At 30.4% G+C, this 24,820-nt stretch overlaps 1 protein-coding gene across 2 annotated transcripts; it reads right to left on the reverse strand.

Annotated features, from left to right (window-relative positions):
- Positions 1-24,820, reverse strand: LOC139489193 (ethanolamine-phosphate cytidylyltransferase-like). 2 transcript variants are annotated; one of them, XM_071275378.1, is made up of 17 exons: positions 24,644-24,809; positions 22,355-22,397; positions 19,700-19,745; positions 19,375-19,460; positions 18,770-18,845; positions 15,300-15,366; positions 14,491-14,538; positions 13,914-13,995; positions 13,030-13,047; positions 10,194-10,332; positions 9,860-9,936; positions 8,802-8,879; positions 6,930-6,995; positions 6,565-6,630; positions 3,368-3,456; positions 1,359-2,736; positions 1-788 (listed from the first exon to the last, which is right to left on the reverse strand). In XM_071275378.1, the coding sequence occupies exons 1-16, from the start codon at positions 24,724-24,726 to the stop codon at positions 2,640-2,642; spliced, it is 1,161 nt and encodes a 386-aa protein (XP_071131479.1). In that variant the 5' UTR covers positions 24,727-24,809; the 3' UTR covers positions 1-788; positions 1,359-2,639. The 2 variants fall into 2 exon arrangements, with proteins under 2 accessions (XP_071131479.1, XP_071131480.1); XM_071275379.1 differs by lacking the exon at positions 13,030-13,047 and having other exon boundaries at positions 24,644-24,820.

A 24,820-nucleotide genomic window follows, 5' to 3' on the forward strand; every position in this document is an offset into this window, starting at 1 on the left:
TTACAAGTGTTGAAATTATCTATTATATGATGCATAAAAAAAACCATTTTGTACAATTAAAAGATTTTTATTACAAAGTTAATGTTATGACAAGTTGATTCTCAACTGTATAAATATGACCATGCATGTTAATGGCATTCATCTAATAGTAGAAGTATATTCCAATTTTTGATGTTAAATATATTATATAATTTGTACTTTCAGAAAGAAATAAAATGGTTTTCACAGAATTTTGCATAAACAATCTTTTATTTCTAGTTCACATAAAAAATAATTACATTACTACATCAAACATTGGCACGTTAACTACACATGGTATTCTGTCTATAAAGTTGTTAATTCATAGTAAATTTCCAATCTGTATACAAACAAAAATTAGAAGGGTTCCAGAGTTCAGTACTATGACGAAAGTCTAAAAAAAAAAGAATTGGACAATCACTCCTTAATTTCCAAACTTTAATCTTATAAAAACTCTTTTAAGTCTTGAACAATTCAGTACTACTTGGAATCAATGTAAGTCAAATATTTTCAAAAATGGACTGTTGGACAAAAGGAAAGTCCTTTCAAAAATTTAAGAATTCTAAACCCTCACCTCCTTTCTTGAATGTTATAAAAGGTCATACTTGGAGGGTATAATTCAATACATGGATTTCTTATTAAACATAATGACAGTCATTAACAACAAAAAACAAACAATAAAACAACAAATACCATTGAACTCGCTTTAAACAGGTACTAAAACTAATATAAACTATTCCCTCTTAAGGGCATACGATACAGTTTTGATCCTGTATTTACAAGTTCATGAAAATTTGCATATAGGCTATTTTTTACCTGATTAAATCAAATATGTAATAAAAAATATACCTTCATGTGTTACTTTTTGAGTAAAATTAGGTCGAAATTTTGTATATTTGCTCAAAATTCACATTTGTGGCCGTAATTTCTTTTTCGAAAGAAAGACATAACTTTTTTGTTTTAAAAGATAAACACAAATTATTTTTTGTTAAATAATCGGTAATTTCTGTATTTTATAAGTATCCTAAAAAAATATGCAATTTTTTATTCAGAAATAACTCATATTTATCAAATGTTTATGAATTGAGGAAAAACGTCATTTTTTACTGCATGTTTATCAAAATTTTAAAAAATCCTCTATTTACAGTTTTATAAAATTTGGATCACATAATCTCCCTGCAAAATGAAACAAATTGCTGTTTTGAAAAATAGGGGTCCATGAACTCGTTTTCAAATTAAATCAGTTTGAATGCTAAAAATCAGTCGAAAAATACATCTTTTCCCGATATGTCACAGTTTGACGTCGCGAAAATAACATTTTACGTTAGCAACGTCATTACCTCCCCTGTAACTGTATCGTATGCCCTTAACTAAACCCTCTCATTAGATAAGTCAAACCCTAAAGACAAAATAACACCAGTTATAAACATCAACAGTGCCCACTAAATATAACATAATTTGTCATAATTTAGGATGAATTTTCAAACTTTTTTTATAAGGTGACAGATTTTTGGCAGATGTGATGATTCATGCTTGATATCACAATAAGAAAAGATTGCACTTAAATTACATGTAATGATAATAATTTAAACAAAAACAATAAAAACTGTGAAAACAATTGATTATAAAATCTGCCTAAACAGAATTCCTGTTTTGCAAAACTTAAATGAAAGTTCTCTTTCTTTTTCAAAGCACCTTGTACATATTTCATCAAAAATCATCAAATAATTTTATATATTGTTCAAGGCTCTTAACAACTTTTCTGCACTTAAAGGTTGGTTTCATACACAATAACCTCTGGTATTGTGCCTCGTAATTGTAAAAGGACAAGAAGTTCCAAATTCCAATTAATATTTTTTATAGGGTATTGAAAATTTGAAGATATCTACAGTAATAAAGCAGATATTGTATTTACTCCCAACAGAGCAGGGTCAACATGAACAACTCTTGTATTATCTTTTTTCTAATTGAACAGCCATAAATAACACTTAAACATATTAAAAAAATATCTTAAGTAATAGTTCCATTATACACTTGATACAAGTGAAATGATTTACAAATTCACAAACAAATTAAAAATTTTCACTTACAATCAGCAGAAAATTTATGGATTTCTAGAACACAGTAACAAAAAACAAAATGTCACCAAAAACATTTCTGGTAAACCAGGTATATCAAGCGATAAAAAAAATTTGATTAATAAATTGGTTTGTTTTTTTAAATGACAACTATATGGCATCCTATTTTTACAACATGGATACAAAGAAACTAACAACAGTATCTAATCATAATTTAACAAAGAAATGATTAATCTATTACATGTTTTCATATAAATATATTAAGATAGGTTTTGACAAGTTTTTTTCATCTTTAAATCATAAAACACATTAAACATTAACTAAACTGTATTTCTATGATATAAAACCTTTTTTCTTCGTTTTAGATGATTTTTCATATAGATCTAATGGTTTTGATAAATTAAATGTAACAAAAATATATAAGGAACCAAATATTTGCAATCATAAAAAAAATGTCACATACACATATATATATTAATATTTAGATCCACTTATTTACAATAAAAGTTTGAATAAATTAAAAATGATTTTTAGAAGTTTGAGTTAAGATTTGTTTTCTTTTCCAATCCTTTCCATATGCGCCTGCATTATTTTTAGTTCCTTTTCTTCCTTCTTCTTATTTCTTGCTTCATAGTGTAACCTGAAGAAATTGTGATAGATGTATGTTTACTATAAATACTGGTACTACTGCTATCTAAATAATACTAGCAAGATATAGACAAAAATTTATAACAATTGCCTACACAGTAAGGCAAAATAATAGAACAGTGTTCCAATGTTTTTGATTTTTTTCAACTTCAAAAATATATATTTTGTTTCTTTAAAACTTTTTTTTACAAATATCTTTCAAGAAATGCATGAAATCATTTACAATGTAATTTTTGATATAATCTATATTTCCTAAGAGCATAATTTAAAAAAAATAGTTGATTGACACTGATTTTCAAACATATGCACATCCAGTATTTCTATGTCTCTGATATTGCAAACAATATAGAGATTTTTTTTTAAACCTAGCACAATATAAGAGGGGGTGGGAGTGGTCCTGATTCCAAAATCCTGGGATTAAAAACATGAAATCAAGCGATACCTAATTTAAGGAAATTTAAATCCTGACATCCCAAAATTAGAAAAAAAAAATTCCTGGAACTCGAAAGAATTAATCCAGAAATCCCGAGCTTAAAAACACCTGATTCCGTAGTCCAGATAAAGGTTTGACCCTCACCACCCCCACCCCATTTAAAGAAACTGACTAATGACGCCAAACTTACCTATGAGAAATGATTCTCTCTATAATCTTCTGAGTTGTCATATCATTGTTACTAGCTATAGTTTTAAATTGTCCTCTTCTTTTAGGCTCCTGAAATAAAGGTTATAACTATCAAGATATCAGTCACAGTTCATTCATGTCAACTAAATCACACATTTTAATTGTTCAAAGTTATTTTGTGTCTCAAATGAAAGAGACAACTAAAAATGTTTAAGGACTCGTTACTTTGTAATATGTGCAAAAGTTTCCATCACTTTGCGTCCGTCGTCGTCGTCGTCCGTTGTCGTCGTCGTCCGTTGTCGTTAACTTTTACAAAAATCTTCTCCTCTGAAACTACTGGGCCAAATTGAACCAAACTTTGCCACAATCATCATTGGGGTATCTAGTTTAAAAAATGTGTGGCATGACCCAGCCAACCAACCAAGATGGCCGCCATGGCTAAAAATAGAACATAGGGGTAAAATGCAGTTTTTGGCTTATAGCTCAAAAACCAAAGCATTTAGAGCAAATCTGATATGGGGTAAAAATGTTTATCAGGTCAAGATCTATCTGCCCTCAAATTTTCAGATAAATCCGACAACCTGTTATTGGGTTGCTGCCCCTGAATTGTTAATTTTAGGGAATTTTTGCTGTTTTTGGTTATTATCTTGAATATTATTATAGATAGAGATTAACTGTAAACAGCAATAATGTTCAGCAAAGTAAGATTTACAAATAAGTCAACATGACCAAAATGGTCACGTGACCCCTTTAGGAGTTATTGACCTTTATAGTCAATTTTTAACCATTTTTAGTAAATCTTAGTTATCTTTTACAAAAATCTTCTCCTCTGAAACTACTGGGCCAAATTATTCCAAACTTGGCCACAATCATCTTTGGGGTATCTAATTTTAAAAATGTGTGGCGTGACCCGGCCAACCAACCAAGATGGCCGCCATGGCTAAAAATAGAACATAGGGGTAAAATGCAGTTTTTGGCTTATAACTCAAAAACCAAAGCATTTAGAGCAAATCTGACATGGGTAAACGTGTTTATCAGGTCAAGATCTATCTGTCCTGAAATTTTTAGATGAATCAGACAACCTGTTGTTTGGGTTGCTGCCCCTGAATTGGTAATTTTAAGGAAATTTTGCTGTTTTTGGTTATTATCTTGAATATTATTATAGATAGAGATAAACTGTAAACAGCAATTATATTCAGCAAAATAAGATTTACAAATAAGTCAGAACAACTGAAATGGTCAGTGGACACCTTTAGGAGTTATTGCCCTTTATAGTCAATATTTAACTATTTTCGTAAAGGAGTAGGTCCGGTAAGGACTCATTTTGGCCTCAAATTTCAGTTTCATCTGACGAAAGATTTTGCCCACTTTTTAAAGACTTAAGTGTCTATTTCACTTGATTTAATTAGTATAAGTGAAAGATTTTAACTGATTTAGTCATTAAAAACGATCCGATTCAAGCTCAAACATGAAAAATCTCTCAAATATGCCAAAAAACGTCACTTTTGAGATGGTTTTTGTCAAAAATGAAAGTGGCCGCATCCGTGTTCATCCACAACCTTTATATATGTTATGTATTATCATAAAATACAACTTACATTTCAATATTAAGGATGAACACGAATGCGGCCACTTTCGTTTTACAAGGAAACCGTCTAAAATTTAACTAAAATGATAGAATTTTGAAGATTTCAGTAATTTAGCATGACTTAATGGTGCTACAACCCGATATATGTGCATTGTATTGTCAAAAACAGCCCATATTTATGTAGAAGAAGCATTCAACTGTCTAATAAATAACTAAAAGTTTACATTTTAACAATTTTGTAAAACTGTTATATTTTGGGGCCAAAAAGGGGTCTTACCGGACCTACTCCTTTTAGTAATCTTTTACCAAAATCTTCTCCTCTGAAACTACTGGGCAAAATTATTCCAAACTTGGCCACAATCATCATTGAGGTATCTCATTTAAAAAATATGTCCGGTGACCTGACCATCCAACCAAAATGGCTGCCATGGCTAAAAATAGAACATAGGGGTAAAATGCCGTTTTTGGCTTATAACTCAAAAACCGAAGCATTTAAAGAAAATCTGACAGGGTTAAATTGTTTATCAGGTCAAGATCTATCTGCCCTGATATTTACACATGGATCGGACAACCCGTTGTTAGGTTACTGCCCTGAATTGGAAATTTTAAGGAAATTTTGCCATTTTTTGTTATTATCTTGAATATTATTATAGATAGAGATAAACTGTAAACAGCAATAGCGTTCAGCAAAATAAGATCTACAAATAAGTTTTACATAAACAAAATAGTCAATTGACCCCTTAAGGCGTTATTGCCCTTTATAATTAATTTTTTACATTTTTCATAAATTTTTGTAAATTTTTAGAAAATATTTTCCACTGTAATTACTGGGCCAAGTTCATTATAGATAGAGATAATTGTAGCAACAAGAATTTTCAGTAAAGTAAGATCTACAAACACATCACCAAAACACAATTATGTCATGAATTTATCTGTGTCCATTGTTTAATATGCACATAGACCAAGGTGAGCGACACAGGCTCTTGAGAGCCTCTAGTTTTAGTTACCAGTAATTTGGCCACAATAAAGTAATCCCAATTTTACAGTCAAAAACTTTATTTGCTTTCGTCTTAATAATGTATGGTGATAAGATTTCAGGAATTCCTCATTAATTTCCAACATGTACTTTAATTGTGATGATTTACTATTATCATGGTATACACATTTCTGTGAATTTGTGGTCAACACTTAACCACTAATGTAAATGTTCTACAAAGCAAAATTTCCTACTGGTATATCCTTTTTCTGCAAAAATACAAAATCAAATGTCCACAAAACATAATGTTTCATCAATCCACAGTATTAGATAGTTTAACAAACAGCAAATGATTTGATTGTCCTTGACTCTTCACTTATCCATACTTAATAAGAAGTCATATTTTGTTTGATAGTCTCAGATTTTCCAATTATAACATGTGGTCTTCTAAAAATTTTCTTTTTACATTTTCCAATAGAAGGTGATTTGTTTTTAACTCTTCAAACAAGGCCTGATTGATGTGATGTAAAATTAATAACAGCAAAAAGTATAATCCATGCTTAATTATTGCATGTGTGTAATAAGACTGGTTGCATTTACCATAAACAGGTATACAGTAACAAGATTAACTTACAGCAAATGGATCAGACCCATCTACATCATCCATAATAGGTGTGTCACCATGACAAACCAAATCTACCTGTAAAAAGAAACGAAATCAGCTTATTCTCAAGTAACTTAAATTAGTGGGTTTTTTTTTGTCCTTCAAAACTGAGGTAATCCTTAATGGCCAATACAATATATAAGTTTCACATATTACGAAAACCACAAAATTGTGAAATCAAATGAATCAAATATCAGATTTACTTTATATCATGAAGTGATTTTTTTGGCAAGTGGTTCAATATACATCAATATGCAGAAAATTGACAATCATTACATATTAAATGAAAAGTTAATCCTCCTTCATATTTGCCTTTACAGAATAAGCTTTCTCACCTTAAAGTGATCCAAAAGGTCTGCAGTAACAGCATAAGGAGCACCAATTACTACTTCATTGACATACTGAAATTAAAAGGTCAAATACATTGAAACAATACTGTAAATACAAAACCTTCATTTATTTTTGTGAATCCTTGACAAATGACAATAATTCAAAATAAATTAATAGGATGTTTGTTTAAAAAAGTTGATGAATATTACTAAAATAAATAAATAAATAAAATCTGTGCTTGAAGGTAGGAGTACCGGTACAATAGTATAATTACAGCAATTTTAGAAAAATGTACAGAATGATAAAAATCCTTATAGAGAAACAGGTAAAATGCATAAAAATTCGTAAGGGTTCCATGGAACCCAGTGTCTCGCCTACTTTTGCTGTTAATCGCAGACTCATCAAAAATGAGGAAAAACATCAATAAAAATTTCCCTCTCGATACTGTCTTTTGATTGAAAGAAGCTTCCAAGTTTGGTAAAAAATCCAGGATACTTTATGAATCTAATAAATGTTTTATAAACTTTAACTGCAGACTGTATGTAATGTTAACTGGAAGAAAAACTAAGGCCATTTATAAGTAAAATACGGAAAAAGTGAATTTTTTTTTTACAAAATTTACTTCTGAATAATATCTTATGATCAGAAAAAAGCTTTTGTCTAAGTTTGGTAGAAATCCAGGATAGTTTAAGAACATTATAAAAGTTTAAAAACTTAAACCACAGAGTGAATGTTTTGTTTCTGGCAAAAAAACTAAGTCCATTTATAAGTAAAATACGGAAAAGTGGAAATATATTTTCACAAAATTTTCTTCTTGATACTATCTTATGATTATAAACAAGCTTCTGTCCAAGTTTGGTACAAATCAAGGATAGTTTATGAAAGTTATTAAAATTTTAAAAACTTTAACCACAGAGTGAATGTAGTGTTTCCTCGCAGAAAAACTAAGTCCATTTATAAGTAAAATACAGAAAAAAATGGAATTTTATTTTTACAAAATTTACTTCTGGATACTTTCTTATGATCATAAACAAGCTTCTGTCCAAGTTTGGTAGAAATTCAGTATAGTTTAAGAAAGTTATTAAAATTTCAAAAACTTTAACCACAGAGTGAATATTTGTGGACGCCGCCGACGACGACGGAATGTAGGATCGCTTAGTCTCGCTTTTTCGACTAAGTCGATGGCTCGACAAAAAGGCAAACCATTTAACTACACTAATTACCAATGTATAGTGTTTTGGAAGTGTGCAGCGTAAATTCAAAATTTACACACATACAAAAGACACAACTTTATAATTGTACATAATATTTGCATTTTGTCTAATGTCAATCTCCTATAGGAGGAAATAAAGTATGATGATGATGATGAGTTCAGCTATTTACAACTGAATTTTACAGTTTGTTCATATGTTTTACTGTTCCACCAATGTCCAAGGTAATGGGATTATTGAGCACTCATATACATGTTGAACTGCCACATGTCCGTCCAAAGTCAGGAGCCTGTAATTCTGTTATTGTTAGTTACGGTCTGTCATTTCTTTTCTTTGTTACCAGTTTTTGTTTTTGTCTGGTTTTCTTGTTTAAATTGTTTACATTTTTGTCATGTCATTTATAGCTGACTTACACTACAGATTTTTTATCACTGTTTAAGGCGTTACAGTGACCTGTAGTTGAATAATTCATTTTATTTTATCTCTAGTAGATAGTTGGTCTCAATAGCAATTATACCAAATCTTATCATTTTTATAATGATTTTAAATGCGAAATTAAACTATTTCATGTGGGTACATAATAAATTAATAATGATTAAAAATTGCCTTTACACAAAATATGTTTATCTGCAATGGAATGGAAATATTTATATTAATTCTACTTACTCTGCATGCTAAAACGCTGAGAACTCGCTCGTGAAGATTCATTATAGGAAAATTAGAACCTTTATATCTGTTCACAACCTTTCAAATAAAACATTAAACATAAAACCTTCTTGTAAGTAATACAGAAATATTTTTTTTTATTTCTAACTCAAACTATAACATGATTATTGTATAAGGTTAGCTTATCGGTGAAATTAATTGGGATTTCATTTCACATATGAAATCATCTTTTTTTCACTGTTTTTTATTCTTCAAAAAAGCCCATTGGTAATCTTATGTGCTCAGTTTAGGATAAGCAGATCCTGCACCACTAGTTACACCCTAGACCCTGATTTCATTTCCATCCAACGTTATCAAATTGGGAACTCTACTCAAACAGAAAAGAGTTGCAACAAAAGTTAAATTGATTATTTAATAGTAGTCAGTAATGTGTTTCTTAAAAGTGTGTACAAGTTAAAACTGAAATGTACCAACAAAAAAATAAAGTATAGCTAAAATCCTCTAGGTGTCTTTCAGAATTTTTGGTCTTTAAGGTGGTACCCAACACTTTAACTAAAATTAATTTGGCTCGTTTAATTTTCTTAAAATTTTGACAAAGTATTTACTTTGACCCTTTGACAATTATGTAAAAATTTTAGAAAATTTGAACCAACCGTTTTATCAGAAAAATTACACTGGTTTCAAAGCAGTTTGACAAACACTTATTTTGATCATTGAGAAGCTTAACATTCCCTTAACACCACAACGTAATTAAAACGTTTAGCTGACTTTACAGAGTTATCTCCCTGTAGTGTTAGGTACCACCTTAAACTTGGTACTATTTTTTGTTTTGAGTGTCATTGACGAGTTTTTTAAAGACGAAAATCAATTCTGGTGCAGGATTTTCTTGTTCTGTTGAAGAACCATTGGTGTCCTTCAGTTGCTTTTTGGTTTCGGTGATGTCTCTTTGACACATTCCCCATTTCCATTCTCAATTTTAATATTCAATGCCTGGTATCTTTGATGATATTTTTTTCATGTACAAGATTAAGAATGGTGTCATGACTTTAAATACTTACAGGATCCGTGTGCAGACCTACAATTATAAAATCTCCTTCTTTGGATACCTTCTCTAGAAAATCTACAAAACCAACATCTATCTAAAGTTAAGAAGAAATCTTTAATATTGTCATACTCATTTTTAAAATCATTGAAAATGGTTAATTTAGCACTTGTTTGCCTAGTTAGAAAATAATTTTAAGTTCAAATATATAGAAGACTAAAACAAATTTTTCTCATGTGAAATTTATGATAATCTTGGATAAATTAAAATGAAGTAGGCTGTTTTCAATATATAGCAATATTGATTTTCTAAATTTTCAATTTGCAAAATATGTTGATTATTAAGGATACGGAAAAGATCAAATGCTCCTGCAACATAAACAATCTTGTCTCCAGGATTAGGTGACTTCCCATCAGCAAACTGTATAATCTTATTTGATGTAGGGAGAAATTGTGAAACTCCAGTATATGGACTTTTTGCTGTACTACACTGAAAAAGAGAAAATATTTCTACAAATGCATTCACTTTAGATTGTTTTGGTAAAATCTAACTGTACCAGTAAAATGAAACCTACTTTAAATTTTTTTAATAACAGGCCCGTAGCCAGGAATTTCAAAAGGGGGGTTCGTTTGACTCAAAAACTCGACTTTAACAGTCACAATTCGAACAGAACATTGACTTTAACAGTGCTTATTTGTTTTCAAGGGGGGGTTCGTCCGAACCCCCCGAACCCCCCTGGCTACGGGTATGAATAATCTGTGACAAATACAATGCATTTCATATCTATTACTGCTTTCATGCTTAAATTAACTCCCTTCTTACAAATATTCTGCAGTGAATATTATGTTTAAAAAAAATGCACCAGTCAGCTTTTAAAAAATATAAATAATATTTAAAAACACTGAAATTCAGTATCTTTTACCTGGCTGGAAAACCATGGTAACAGTTTAGTCTATATAACTTATGTTTTTTTTTTAATAACATATACACACTCTGACTAATATTTACCTATGTAATTAATCAACTAACATGGAAAACAAATTTGGAGGTCATCATAGGTCAACAAAAGACAAAGGTCTATACAATAAGGGAAGCTGAATTAATCAGAAAAGTCTGAAGTTCTTGACATGCTTCAATATCATTTTTGTATATTTATGATATTTTTTATATTACTTTCTGACTGTAAAATGTTTGCATAGTTGCACAGTGCTGTATGATATGGCAAAATCTTTATAATGCATTTAAATGTCACTATGAATTCGAAATGACCTTAATGCATATATTTTGAATGAAAGTGTCAACATCAGCCCAATTCATAGTACTTTAAAGTAAAGTGTATAAATTAAGTACTATCTATCAATATTTATATGGTATACTTATTCACACATATAAACTCTATTTATATGCATGAAATAAAATCCAACTATGTGCATCTGCTATTACAAATGTTCAATATACCAGAAAACTATAACCGATATCTACATGTGTTGCAGGAAAGACAACTCCAGAGTAATGAGAATATTAATATTAATAATCATTGCCATCAGATATATGTGCATCATTTACTTCTGAATTATTCTTGCTCTATACACAATAACTCTGAAAACAAAGTTATATAAATTGAGCTGATCTTTTAATCTTTTAAACAGTGTACTCCTCATGTCCTTATATGGTTCCATGAAGCTGCCTGAATCAGAATATATTTTATAAAAGTATGTTTTATAAATGTGGTGCTATAATTTAAGGGGGGGGGGGGGGAATTGCTGTTTGAAAGTGCTGAGTAGAACACTAAATCCACACTTGGATAAAAGATGATTCATTTTACTAAGTTAGCTTCAGGAGCCAAGTTCTTTTTTAGTTTAATAGCAATTTCCAGAAAACAATTGATTAAATATTACTAATTTATTATCAGAGATATCAATCTGAGGTATATGGTTAGTTTACAGATATTTTCCATACAAATGTATAGTCTTCAAAACACTGAAGATGTTGATTTGAAAAGGGGCTTCAGTCAATGCAATAAAATTTCAGGTGAAGATTAGATAAGTCAAAGTGAAATGCCAAAAAATTGAATCTCAAACCTAGAAAAATAGATTTAAAGGGTCACACAGTGACTTTGTGATTTTAAATGTCAGAGCGAAATTGATAAATGAAATAGTGTACTGTTAAATTCCACAAAATGCTTGAGAGGAAGGCTGGTGGAAAGAATATGATTGGGTAGAAATACTCTGTGCTGAAAATTATCAGTTTCTAATTCTAGACCTGATAAATTGAAAAATAATCTACCAATCATTCTAGAAGGTAGAACTAGTTAAGGGAGATAACTCATAAATAGAACTATCACTTTTTTGTGAAGAATATTCTAAGTAGGTACATAACATAGAGAATTCTAACTCTATGTTACATGAATGCTTATATAGCTTCAATAAAACTGCTGATTACAAACATTTCACTGATTTATACAGTAATCGCCCTAAAGGTGGTACCAAACATTTTGACTAAAACCAATTTTGGCTCATTTAATTTTCATAAAATTATGACAAAATATTTACTTTGACCCTTTAACAAAAATTTTGAAAAACTTGTAGCACATGCTTTGTAAAAATAAATCTTACTGGATATAAAGCAGTTTGACAAACACTAATTTTGATCATTGAGAAGCTTAACATTTCCATAACAATTCTAATGTGATTAAAACGTTCAGCTGATTTGTAAAGAGTTATCTCCCTGTAGTGTTATGTACCCTCTTATAAAACTAGCTCTACTTTTTGATAAAATTAATTTTATTACCACTATATTTAAGACATATATTTAGAATACTATTAATACATTAACTAAAATATATAGATAATTCCACACAAATTTCTGTATAATATTGCAAAGACCACCAATTTATAGGTAAACTTTATTTCAAATAATAAATTCTTTATTTTTGGAGCTATTTGTAAAATTAAACTTTTTCTGTATTAAAAATTACTCAAGCAGACTTTCACTTACCTATATTTTTAAATTTGAGATCTGCTAAGTAATTTTTATTTTTACTTTCAACTATCTCTAGTAAAATCAGGTAAATAGAATAACAAGAACATTTATGACAGTCTTTGCATTAACAAAAGAAAAAATCCTAAATAAGAAAATAAATTCAGGAGTAATTCATGAAGGTTAAAGTGTGTGGGGTTCTCTCACCTTGTTAGCAGCTGACATCTGTACAAAATTCATTTTTTATTTAAAAATGTATAGATATTCAAAACTAATTCAAAAGTACAGAGGGAAATGTTTTATCCTTTTTTTGTATCATCCCTCAAACGTAAATATAAGACAATTGCAATGGTGGTTTCGTACAAATTGAATTAGGATAGTGAACAGTATATATGGTAGCCTATTTCTATTTAAAATTATAAAAATCTTAATCATATGTAAAAAAAACATGACAAGCAAACATCCTTAATGTGTATAAACAAATCAATGTGTCTTCAAACAGACAGCAACTGCCTGGCAGATCTTAAAATGGCTTACATGGTACACATCAAAATAAGAAGTTCCAGAACCAATATAAAATTATTTTGTTTTATACCAGGCAAGTGCATTGTACCACCAATCCAGTGAGTGAGGATAGAATTAAATGCATGCTTAATTTGACTTATATTTTGACAATGTAAACGGGATTTACTTCTCATATTTAAAATAACAATTCTGTAGGATTACTTCACATGTTAAACATAACAATATGGAAAACTGAACAGAACTATTTCACATGTTAAACATTTTAATTTGGGAAATTGGACAGAGCTGGTTCACATGTGTATACCAACTGTTTTTGAAACAAACAGAGATAATTCAGATGTTATAAACACTTATATTTTTCAGAAATAAAAACACTGATATTTTACATGTTGAACAAATCAATTAGGAAAATTTAAATGGAGTTACTTCACATGTAAAATTGATTAAATAGGCAGAGTTCACAAATATTCTTCACATCTTATATACAACAATTAAGCACAATTACAGGAATATAAAACACCAAAAATAACAAAGTAAGCTATTAACATACTAGTAAATTTCAATACCTTTCCAATATCTGCTACTTTTTCTTTGTCCATTACTTTCTCTTCGTCCCTTTCATGATGCTGTTTTGTAACCAACAACATTCTAAATAGAATTTGAAATTGTTAAAAATAACCTAGAGGAAGTGTGTAGTATACATTAATTAGACAGAAAGCATACACAAACCCACCTATGTCAAATTATGTAGATGTCAATTCATGGTTCGACTTATTTTACTATTTTTAAGCTCCAAAAAATCAAGAGTCTAAAACAATTGTCAATAATTATCTATAAAATAACTAGATAGTTAAATTTTCAAAGAAGATATTTCTTCAAGAATGTGCATAGCACATAAATTAATAGTCAGTCAAACATTCTTGTTTCAATATATTTCAAAAATTAAGAGAAAGCTTTAATTGCAGACAATTTTTTTGAAGTTTTTAAAAATTATTTTGTAAAACGACACGTTTTACCTTTACCCTATTCAATTTTTTTTTCATTTTTTCTTTTTTTTTTTCATTTCAATTTTTTGCCTTTCCCATTTTTATATGTTCTAACAAATAGCATTGTAAGAAAACTTAAGAAATACAATTTGTATACCTTCCTACTAAATCAGTTGTTGATACTCCAGCTGTTCTTTTACATTCTCTGAAGAAGAAAAAAGATACACAATAAGTTTATATCTTTTCTTAATAAAAAGTAAATTTTACGGGTGTATACTATTTGTAAAATAATAAAGCTTTTATATGCTAAATGCAACAATGGTAATTGCAATATAGAGTTGTTCCCCTTTTGTTCTGTTTTCATAATTATCTACAACAATTGATTTTTAAAAGGAATTTGACGAAGCCAATTCATTGATGTATACCTAAAATATATAAAATCTACGGTGAAGATAGCTTACTTTAGAATGTGAAACAAGTTACAGACAGAAATTACAAATTGTTGACCTTCATATGCTGTGGCTAAATAATCCTTCTTTGAATCTGAAAATAATCTATCGACACAAATATCTGTCTTGCTTATAGCATAATGCAAATGCTGAAATGATAATGGATTTGATTTGAGTTTTTTTTTCGGCGATTTAACAAACACCACTTTTAAGCACCATTTTTGGGCTATTTCGTGACAACCAGTTTTATTATTTTTATTTTCATGAAAACTATGCAAGACATTCAGGGTTATTTAGATGTAGTGAGAGATATTACTTTCTTATTTTACCAAATATATAAAGAAAACTTACGTGCTGAGCAAAATGTGACAAAGATTTCAAAGATGAAAGTTTTTGGGAAAGAGAAGGCGGATCATCACAAGAAAGTGTTTGGTGCATCAATCAAGAAACTATGTCATGTAGTTACTGACTGAGTTAAATGTGGCTGGAGAGGGAGTAAGGAAAATAAGTATCTTACTTGTATTTTCCATTAGCTTTGACAAGGTAGTATGTATCTGTACCATCAGCAGTTGTTGTGATATCATCTGAAAAAATGAAAGAAACATTCAAATATGAATATTGAATTATAAGTTAGGACTTTTGTATTATTTAAGGAATGACTGTAATATTTTTTCTGTCTATGAAGAAATAACATAAAAAATGTGGTGCACACTGAATAACCTGTGTAGCATTTATTGTAAAAATAGATAATTTGTAGTAATATAAAAATACAGAAATCAGTAACATCATCCTCAGCATGTTGAAGTCAGTAAAGAAAAAATAACCTTTTTCTTAACAACAGGTCCAATAGTTGTTGTCCCTTTATTTATTTGTATTTTTTTAGTATATTTCTATTTGCTCTTATATTTGTTTTTTTATATAGATTTCCTATCAATTTATTATAATATATTACGATGTGTGTTCCTAGCTTACATATTTATTAATTTTATATCTTGAGTGTGGGCAGATCTACTTATAAATAGCATCTGTTCATTAATCAATTTTGAAACAATTAAATGATCATTGATTCATTATTCTGCAAGATTATTTTTTTTACAAAAAATGATTGATTTAAACTTATAATTTTCAGTTGTTGATATAAAAATAAGGAAATTTGCCAGCAGTGACCATTGGGTTGTGGATGTAAACGTACATCCTTGAAAATAAGAACCAGATGCTCCGCTGGGCGTAGCTTTATACGACCGCAGAGGTTGAACCCTGACACTTGGGGCAAGTATGGACACAACATTCAAGCTGGATTCAGCTCTAAATTTGGATTGTGATTAAATAGTTGACACAGCATAGGTTTCTGACACAGAATGAATGTGTTCTAATGAACTTAAAATTTTTGTTTTCTCTTAGAGCAATTCACTATGCTGTTGAATATTAATCCTCTCAAAACAAGAATGTGTCCTCAGTACACGAACGCCCCACTCACACTATCATTTTCCATGTTCAGTGGACCGTGAAATTGGGGTAAAAACTCTAATTTGGCATTAAAATTAGAAAGATCATATCATAGGGGACATGTGTACTAAGTTTGAAGTAGATTGGACTTAAACTTCATCAAAAACTACCTTGACCAAAAAATTTAACCTGAAGCGGGACAGACGGACGGACGAACGGACAGAGGGACGGACAGACGCACAGACCAGAAAACATAATGCCTCTCTACTATCGTAGGTGGGGCATAAAAATGTTTGAAGAAATTTTCTTTTTTATTTATGAAATTTCAAATGAGAAAAATTGAACCCAATTTTTTTAATCACATCCCCCTTTCCCTTATTCCAAAACTAATCTCAATTAAAATTTCTAATGGAGTTTGCAACAATAACTACTCATTTAAATACATCTTAAAATATTAAGATGTAAAAAAAACTGCTTGTTATCACTGAATGTTATTTATTATAATTTATCAGTTGGTAGTAAAAAGTGAATATACATTGTATATTGTATATAACAAAGATTTAAGTTGATTCTGGACAAAGAAAGATAACTCCAATTAAAAAAAAATTGCTATTGCACAATATTTTGCAATTAGATATTTCTTGCTTACTATTCTGGACAAAGAAAGATAACTCTAATTAAAAAAAAATTTGCTATTTCACAATATTGTGCAATTAGATATTTCTTGCCATTGCGCAATACTGTGCAATTGAAAAGACTTGCTATTGCACAATACTTAATATAATAATTTTAGATCCTGATTTGGACCAACTTGAAAACTGGGCCCATAATAAAAAAATCTAAGTACATTTTTGGATTCAGCATATCAAAGAACCCCAAGATTTCAATTTTTGTTGAAATCAGACTAAGTTTAATTTTGGACCCTTTGGACTTTAGTGTAGACCAATTTGAAAACAGGACCAAAAATGAAGAATCTACATACACAGTTAGATTTGGTATATCAAAGAACCCCATTTATTCAATTTTTGATGAAACAAACAAAGTTTAATTTTGGACCCCGATTTGGACCAACTTGAAAACTGGGCCAATAATCAAGAATCTAAGTACATTTTTAGATTCAGCATATCAAAGAACCTAACTGATTCATTTTTTGTCAAAATCAAACTAAGTTTAATTTTGGACCCTTTGGACCTTAATGTAGACCAATTTGAAAACGGGACCAAAAGTTAAGAATCTACATACACAGTCATGACAGTTAGATTCGGCATATCAAAGAACCCCAATTATTCAATTTTGATGAAATCAAACAAAGTTTAATTTTGGACCCTTTGGGCCCCTTATTCTGTTGGGACCAAAACTCCCAAAATCAATACCAACCTTCCTTTTATGGTCATAAACCTTGTGTTTAAATTTCATAGATTTCTATTTACTTATACTAACGTTATGGTGCGAAAACCAAGAAAAATGCTTATTTGGGTCCTTTTTTGGCCCCTAATTCCTAAACTGTTGGGACCTAAACTCCCAAAATCAATACCAACCTTCCTTTTGTAGTCATTAACATTGTGTTTAAATTTCATTGATTTCTATTTACTTAAACTAAAGTTATTGTGCGAAAACCAAGAATAATGCTTATTTGGGCCCTTTTTTGGCCCCTAATTCCTAAACTGTTGAAACCTAAACTCCCAAAATCAATCCCAACCGTTCTTTTGTGGTCATAAACCTTGTGTCAAAATTTCATAGATTTCTATTAACTTAAACTAAAGTTATAGTGCGAAAACCAAGAAAATGCTTATTTGGGCCCTTTTTGGCCCCTAATTCCTAAAATGTTGGGACCAAAACTCCCAAAATCAATACCAACCTTCCTTTTGTGGTCATAAACCTTGTGTTAAAATTTCATAGATTTCCATTCACTTTTACTAAAGTTAGAGTGCGAAAACTAAAAGTATTCGGACGCCCGACGACGACGACGACGCTGACGCCAACGTGATAGCAATATACGACGAAAAATTTTTCAAATTTTGCGGTCGTATAAAAACTGAATAATTAGCTATAAAAAGGGGAATATGCTTCATTATACATAAACAAATTATATAAATGTTGGTACAGTATATGATATAGAAAATTTAATATAAAAAGTAAATGAAACAAGAATGTGTCCATAGTACATGGATGCCCCACTCGCATTATCATTTTCTATGTTCAGTGGACCGTGAAATTTGGGTCAAAACTCTAATTTGGCATTAAAATTAGAAAGATCAAATCAAGGTGAACATGTGTACTAAATTTCAAGTTGATTGGACTTCAACTTCATCAAAAACTACCTTGACCAAAAACTTTAAGATGAAGCGGGACAGACGAACAAACAGAACAACGAACAAACAGACGCTCAGACCAGAAAACATAATGCCCATAAATGGGATATAAAAAAAATCTTTCACTGAATATTGGCAATCTGATTGGTGTAAAGAGAAGCATGTGACTCAAAAATTAATAGTTGATAATTCATTAATAAAAGGCTCAAGAGATAACAAAGACTTGTACCTCCATGTACACAGAAGTCACAGTCATATTCTTCCAATGTTTCTAGAGTTGTTACATATGGTGCATCCTCTACAACCTGCAAAAAATAATCATAGATCATTAAAAACAATGGATTTCTACAACAACTAGAACAGATGTTTACTCCCTGTAGTCAGAGTAGTGTATTATATATAAAAGGAACGTGTGTTGCTGTGTAACATATTGTATTTCATTCATTAATTTGTACATAAATTAGGCCGTTAGTTTTCTGGGATAAATTGTTTTACATTGTCATTTCAGAGCCTTTTATAGCTGACTATGCGGTATGGGCTTTGATAATTATTGAAGGTCGTACAGTGACCTTGATTGTTAATTTTTGTGCTGTTTGGTCTCTTGTGGACAGTTGTTTCATTGGCAATTATCATACGGATTATTTAGGTGGGGTTTGCATTGTTCAGTATTCAGTTTTTTAGACTGGTATTTACCTATATCAGAGATCTGGATAAAGCATAAGCTAATTAGGTCAAATTAGGTAAATTCGGTATATCTGATTTTCATTGATCGTCTAACATATTTTGTCTAAATATTTAATAAACCTAGTACAATAATGTAAGGGATTATATTACCTGGTCAACCCATTTAATAGCTCTAACCATCTTGTATCTTTCTTCTTCACTGTAAACTGGTGGTCCTTTATTTTTGGTTATTTCAGCTTAAATAAATAATAAATATATATTGCAATTAAAATCATTTTTTACCAGGTAACACAAACTTTAACCAGTATTTCTTGAAAGAGGTCAATTGTACTATAAATTTAGAAATTTTCAGATGTTTTTATCATCAACGGTATTTCATTTAAGATTGAAAATATACAAAATTACAATGAATTGATGTCCACAATAGCCAGTCTATTGAGATACTCTCTAAGCATATGAGTTTACATGTACATACCATCAGAATGTACTCCAACAATCAAATAATCACCCATTTCTTTGGCCTGTTATGACAGAAACAAAAAATCATTTATTGCATGATAAAAAAATTGTCATAATAAAGCAAATTATGCCATCTCTTTCAAAAATTTTCATGTTTTCATATTTAACATGGAATATTCTATTTTAAATTTATGAGTTTGACTGTCCCTCTGGTATTTTTCGTCCCTCTTTTAAAACTCATTTGTATTTTTTTCTGTTTAACATTGTTAAAATCTAGTCATAAAACAAAATACAAAATAGTATTATGACAGTCTAAAACATCCCGACTTAACATGTTCAATGTATCAATAGTCTAAAATCCGCATAGCAATGACTGCAAGCACTAAAAATTAATATCAGTTGGATTTATAGTCAAGACACTTATATTCTTAGGCCTAAAAAAAAAAATGTTGTGTTTCCGATCACCCCCTTGAAATTTTGAAGGGACGGTAGGTAGGGATTTTTTTTTTTTTTTTTTTTTTTTTTTTTTATAATATTATGCTTCATTGCTGTCTCGGTTTTTTTTAAAGGCATGGACACTAGTTTGGGATTTAATAGAAAGAGATTGATTACCCACTTTAAAAATCTCCCCCGAGATAACTTTTAGTTTACCCCTTTTAAAATCCCCCTGAAATAACTTTTAGTTTACCCCCTTTTAAAATACCCCTGAAAAAAAACTAAGTCCAAACCTAAAAAAAATTCCATATTAGTTGAAGGTTTTGAAGCTGTCAATCATTTTATTTATACATGTATTACAAATTTTATATACCGTGTGTTTTACTCATTAACATATTTAAACAAACTCATCCTTTTGGATTCGTTTGTTTAAATATGTTAACTCGTAAAAACCATGGTATATATAGTACATATACACTGTACCTAGCTGGCAGGACACTTTCTTTTGGCAAAGCATCTGTGGCTTTTCATCAGAATATCTAAAGCGTTGATTGGCTGACCAGTTTCAGATGGATTAATATCATGATCATTTTGAAGAAGGGTCTGGCATGAAAATTTGATAAATTTAATTCCAAAAGATTGCATTGTTCCAACAGTTGTGTTATTGTCATCAATCCCCAGTCATTTTTGCCGGTGGCCGAGCACAAAATTTGTGTTGTGTATTTTTTTCATCGATGTTAGACATTGGATGAATGTCATTGCTAATGTCAAAAAAGGTGTTACTTCCTGTAAAATTTAGAAATATTTTTTTCTCCGCGAAATGGCCACACTTTCCGCGTTGAACATTGAATAGGACGCGTTGTGTTGCCATGTTCAAACACTGACAAACGAAAATAACTACTGCGCATGCTCCCGCATATATAATTAGCCAAGAAGATTCCACTTTCCAGTACATTCTAAAAATAAGCCTCAAGTTTAAAATTAGCGTTTCTTTTGGGGCGATAAAAAGATCGAGGGACTTAGAATTTTTTATTTTATTTCAGAAAAAACGGTCGGTAGGTATACAAATTATTTTTTTCCCACATCAGCTTTAAAAACTTTTGAGTCGGGGGTCTGAAGGACGGTCGGTCGGGTGACCGGAAACACAACATTTTTTTTTAGGCCTTAGGGGCCTTATTCAATACATTGTACATGTATATTTCAAGAGTTCAAGATGTAATGTTACAAATAATTATGAAAGGACAATGCTCCATAGTTTAACTATCTAGTATTTGCTCAACTTGTCACAACTGATAATTTTGTTTGAATTAAAACAAATCTAAACAAGGAATTGTCATAATCTGAATGATAAAATAAATTTTACTGCATGATAAGATAATGTTAAAGTACATACATGCAAGTCCAGAAAAAAAAATGTGGTTGTTTAGTGTTACTGAATACTCCAGTTACAAATATAAATGTATCTTTTAACCCCGTCACATTTTTTGCACCTGTCCCAAGTCAGGAGCCTCTGGCCTTTGTTAGTCTTGTATGATTTTTAATTTTAGTTTCTTGTGTATAATTTGAAGTTTAGTTTGACACTTGTCACTGAACAAGTATATATATTTGTTTAGGGGCCAGCTGAAGGAGGTCTCCAGGTGCGAGAGTTTCTCCCTGCATTGAAGACCTATTGGTGACCTTCTGCTGTTGTCTGTTCTATGGTGGGGTTGTTGTCTCTTTGACACATTCCCCATTTCCATTTTCAATTTGATTATTCATAGAAACGTAATACATTGTAATACATTGTATTATACATGTTATATGTATACATGTTTAAATATTTACATGCCTACATATCTGGATTTTTCGTAAAATAACTAATATCAGCTGTAAGCCAGAGTGTGTGGATGGAATGAGCTAAAAATTAAATATTGTTTATCTATACATTGAAAGTAAGATAATCTGTAATTTTTGCTCCAAAAAAAGTAAATTGGATGAAATTTCCTCACACACTGTGACCATGGTGACCTTGCTCATGACTTCTCTGGATCTGTAACATTGTCACAATAAGTTGTGTTCACAATTCTACACCATCATACATGATCAGGATGATATAGGCCAAGTGAATGACAACAATATATTTTGTTAAAACCTTGACTTCAATGCTATTAAATCTTTACTATCTTTTCCATTTCAACTCAATTAAAAGATCTGAGGCACTTAAATCACAGACATTTTTAAATTAACACTACAATACCTGTCGAATTGCATTTGCATGTCCAAAATGTGCCATGTCAAAACTGAAAAAAAAGAAGACAAATTTGATAATTTGTCAATTAATGAATGATCAGATCAGCCTCAGGTAGGAAATATCATTAAATATTTTTTGGTCATTTTTTTACAAAAAGTATAAAATAAGAAAATGCAGTTGAATTTGTCTATTTTCTAAGAGTTTAAGTATTGTCTGTCATTGCTTTGGTCTGTTGTACTGAACATTGTTAGGTACATGTAATTCCTGTTATCAATGGTATTATTTTCTATTTAGGCCACACCAATTTGATTCCTTGTTCGACGGACCCGCCTTGGCCCTATTTTTTTTCAAAACAGAATTTTTTTATTTTTTTTTATATTCCCCGCTTCCCGCATCCGGAAATGTAATCATGTCCATTTCCCGCACCGTTTGTTTTGTAAATATTATAAAAAGATATCAACATTTGTTTTTAAAATCACAGTCTAACCTGTATATAACGATTTTAAACATAAAAGCACCCCACCACACTTTGTAAATATCTGTGAGAATATTTGTTTCAGCATGAAACCTATTTATCCAAAGTGGGAGAGCTCCAATATAAATTTATAACAGCGGAAATACCTGTAAAGAACAAAAAATTGGTTACTTTCCCCCTTACTTATATTCCCTATCAAAAAATGTTCGTTGTTAGAATAAAGTACAAAGAACTTCTGAAGGATTTGCCTTCAACTGCAATTATATTGTATGCTGGCGAAACAAAACTATCCATAGCCGCTGCATGTTTATGCACCTGTCCTGATTGATTGAGGGGCCTGTCGTTCAGCAGTTATCGTTTGTTGATGTTGTTCATTGGTATTTTCCCGTTTGGATATACATGATATATAAATTAGATCGTTGGTTTTCATGTTCGAATTGTGTACGCTAATAATTTTGGGATCCTTTATAGCCTGCTGTTTGGTCTGTATCAAAGCCATGTGTAAAGGGCCGTACTTTGACCTATGTTTGTTATTATCAGGTTGAGAACAACCCTCCCTCAGACAAGGGGTCATTTTACTGATGTAGAAAAGAAAATAGAAATACCAAGGATTTGTATAGTTCTTCTATACAAAACCTTTGAAAACTTAGAATTTTGTACTCAAAAAGAGAAGAGTTACATCATATTTTAAACAACTTTTTCTAAAAGAGGGATCCACTTATTTTGAATAATATTAAACTGTTAAAGTAAATGTGTTAACATGGTTAAAGTCCAGGAATATTACAAAATTCTTGGACATGTTTTGACCATTTAATACCAGATAGATATATAGTTCTTTGAGAAAATATGAGCCCTTTTGTACAAACAAATATATTATAACTTATATTGATCCCTCATAAAACATGTAAAAGGGATATTTATAACATTAAGGGGTTGTCCCCAAACTGATTATGACTTGGATGGAGAATTGTCTAATTGTCAGTCACACATACATAGACCAGATTTAATTATTTCTTGGTGAACAGGGAAAAAATACTTCAGAAATTAAAGAAATGTCCAAGTACAAGTGATAAATCAAGCTTTAATAATATTGTCAAAACCTACTATTTTATGTTTACAAAAAAAAATTACAATCGCTCGCCTTTACTTTTCAAGCTTCGCCTAAAAAAATTTCAAATTTATAAATATTTTTTTATCAAAATTTTCAAATCGCTCGCTCGCTCCAAATTTTGGAGTCCAAAAATCCGTAGAACAAGAAATTAAATTGGTGTGGCCTTAATGTTAATGTACATGTACACTAGAACAATGTATTTAAATCTCTTTGTTTTTTGAAGATCCCACCAGAGCTGCAAAGGTACAGGGAAATCAATTTAAATACACTAATAACTTATAAACACCATGTAAGTGTGAAGACACAGGACAGTCTCAGTCTGTTATTAGTCCACAGAGGTATTGTAAACGTATCTGCATTCTACAGATTGGTTTACAAATAGACATCTAGGCCCTTAAGTACATATTCTGTTAAAACGCCAATCAAGGAACCAAGGATTTGTATAGTAAGACTTACTATACAAATCCTTGAAGGAACCAAAGATGTGTTTGGCCTTTGAGGAGGATGAAGATCACTGAAATTTCCAGTGAACAAACAAAGAACCTTCAGCACTGAAGCCATCAGTCTCTAATTGGTAACATTTTGTAGCATTAGTAAGATTGTATGGTAATGACAAAGTAGCGTTTGAAAAATTATAAAAAGTACATGCAAGCAAAAAACAAACAGTAGTCAGTACTCCCAAACGTAACTTATCGTGAAATTAATTTACCATCCATCAACCCAAACTCGAACTTGTTTTTTCTTTTTTCTACCTGCATCTCCCGCTTCACTTTGAGTTCGTTTTGATGACATTTCAAACTGAATATGATTATGAACGTGGAATTTGGTTGCGAAGTCTAAACAAGCATGGACTGGAAAGTGTATGTCCGAGAGCAAAGGAAAAACA

Source organism: Mytilus edulis, chromosome 9, assembly GCF_963676685.1.
Source record: "Mytilus edulis chromosome 9, xbMytEdul2.2, whole genome shotgun sequence".
NCBI classification, from domain to species: domain Eukaryota; kingdom Metazoa; phylum Mollusca; class Bivalvia; order Mytilida; family Mytilidae; genus Mytilus; species Mytilus edulis.

Bases quoted from the DNA above. Each gene is read 5' to 3' on its own strand.
- LOC139489193 (XM_071275378.1), bottom strand. From the start codon at position 24,726: ATGTCATCAAAACGAACTCAAAGTGAAGCGGGAGATGCAGGTAGAAAA. The intron at 13,996-14,490 runs GTATACAAATTG...AATTCTATTTAG, and splicing joins ACAACTGATTTAGTAGGAAG to AATGTTGTTGGTTACAAAAC. The intron at 8,880-9,859 runs GTAAGTATTTAA...TTTATTTGAAAG, and splicing joins TAGGTCTGCACACGGATCCT to GTTGTGAACAGATATAAAGG.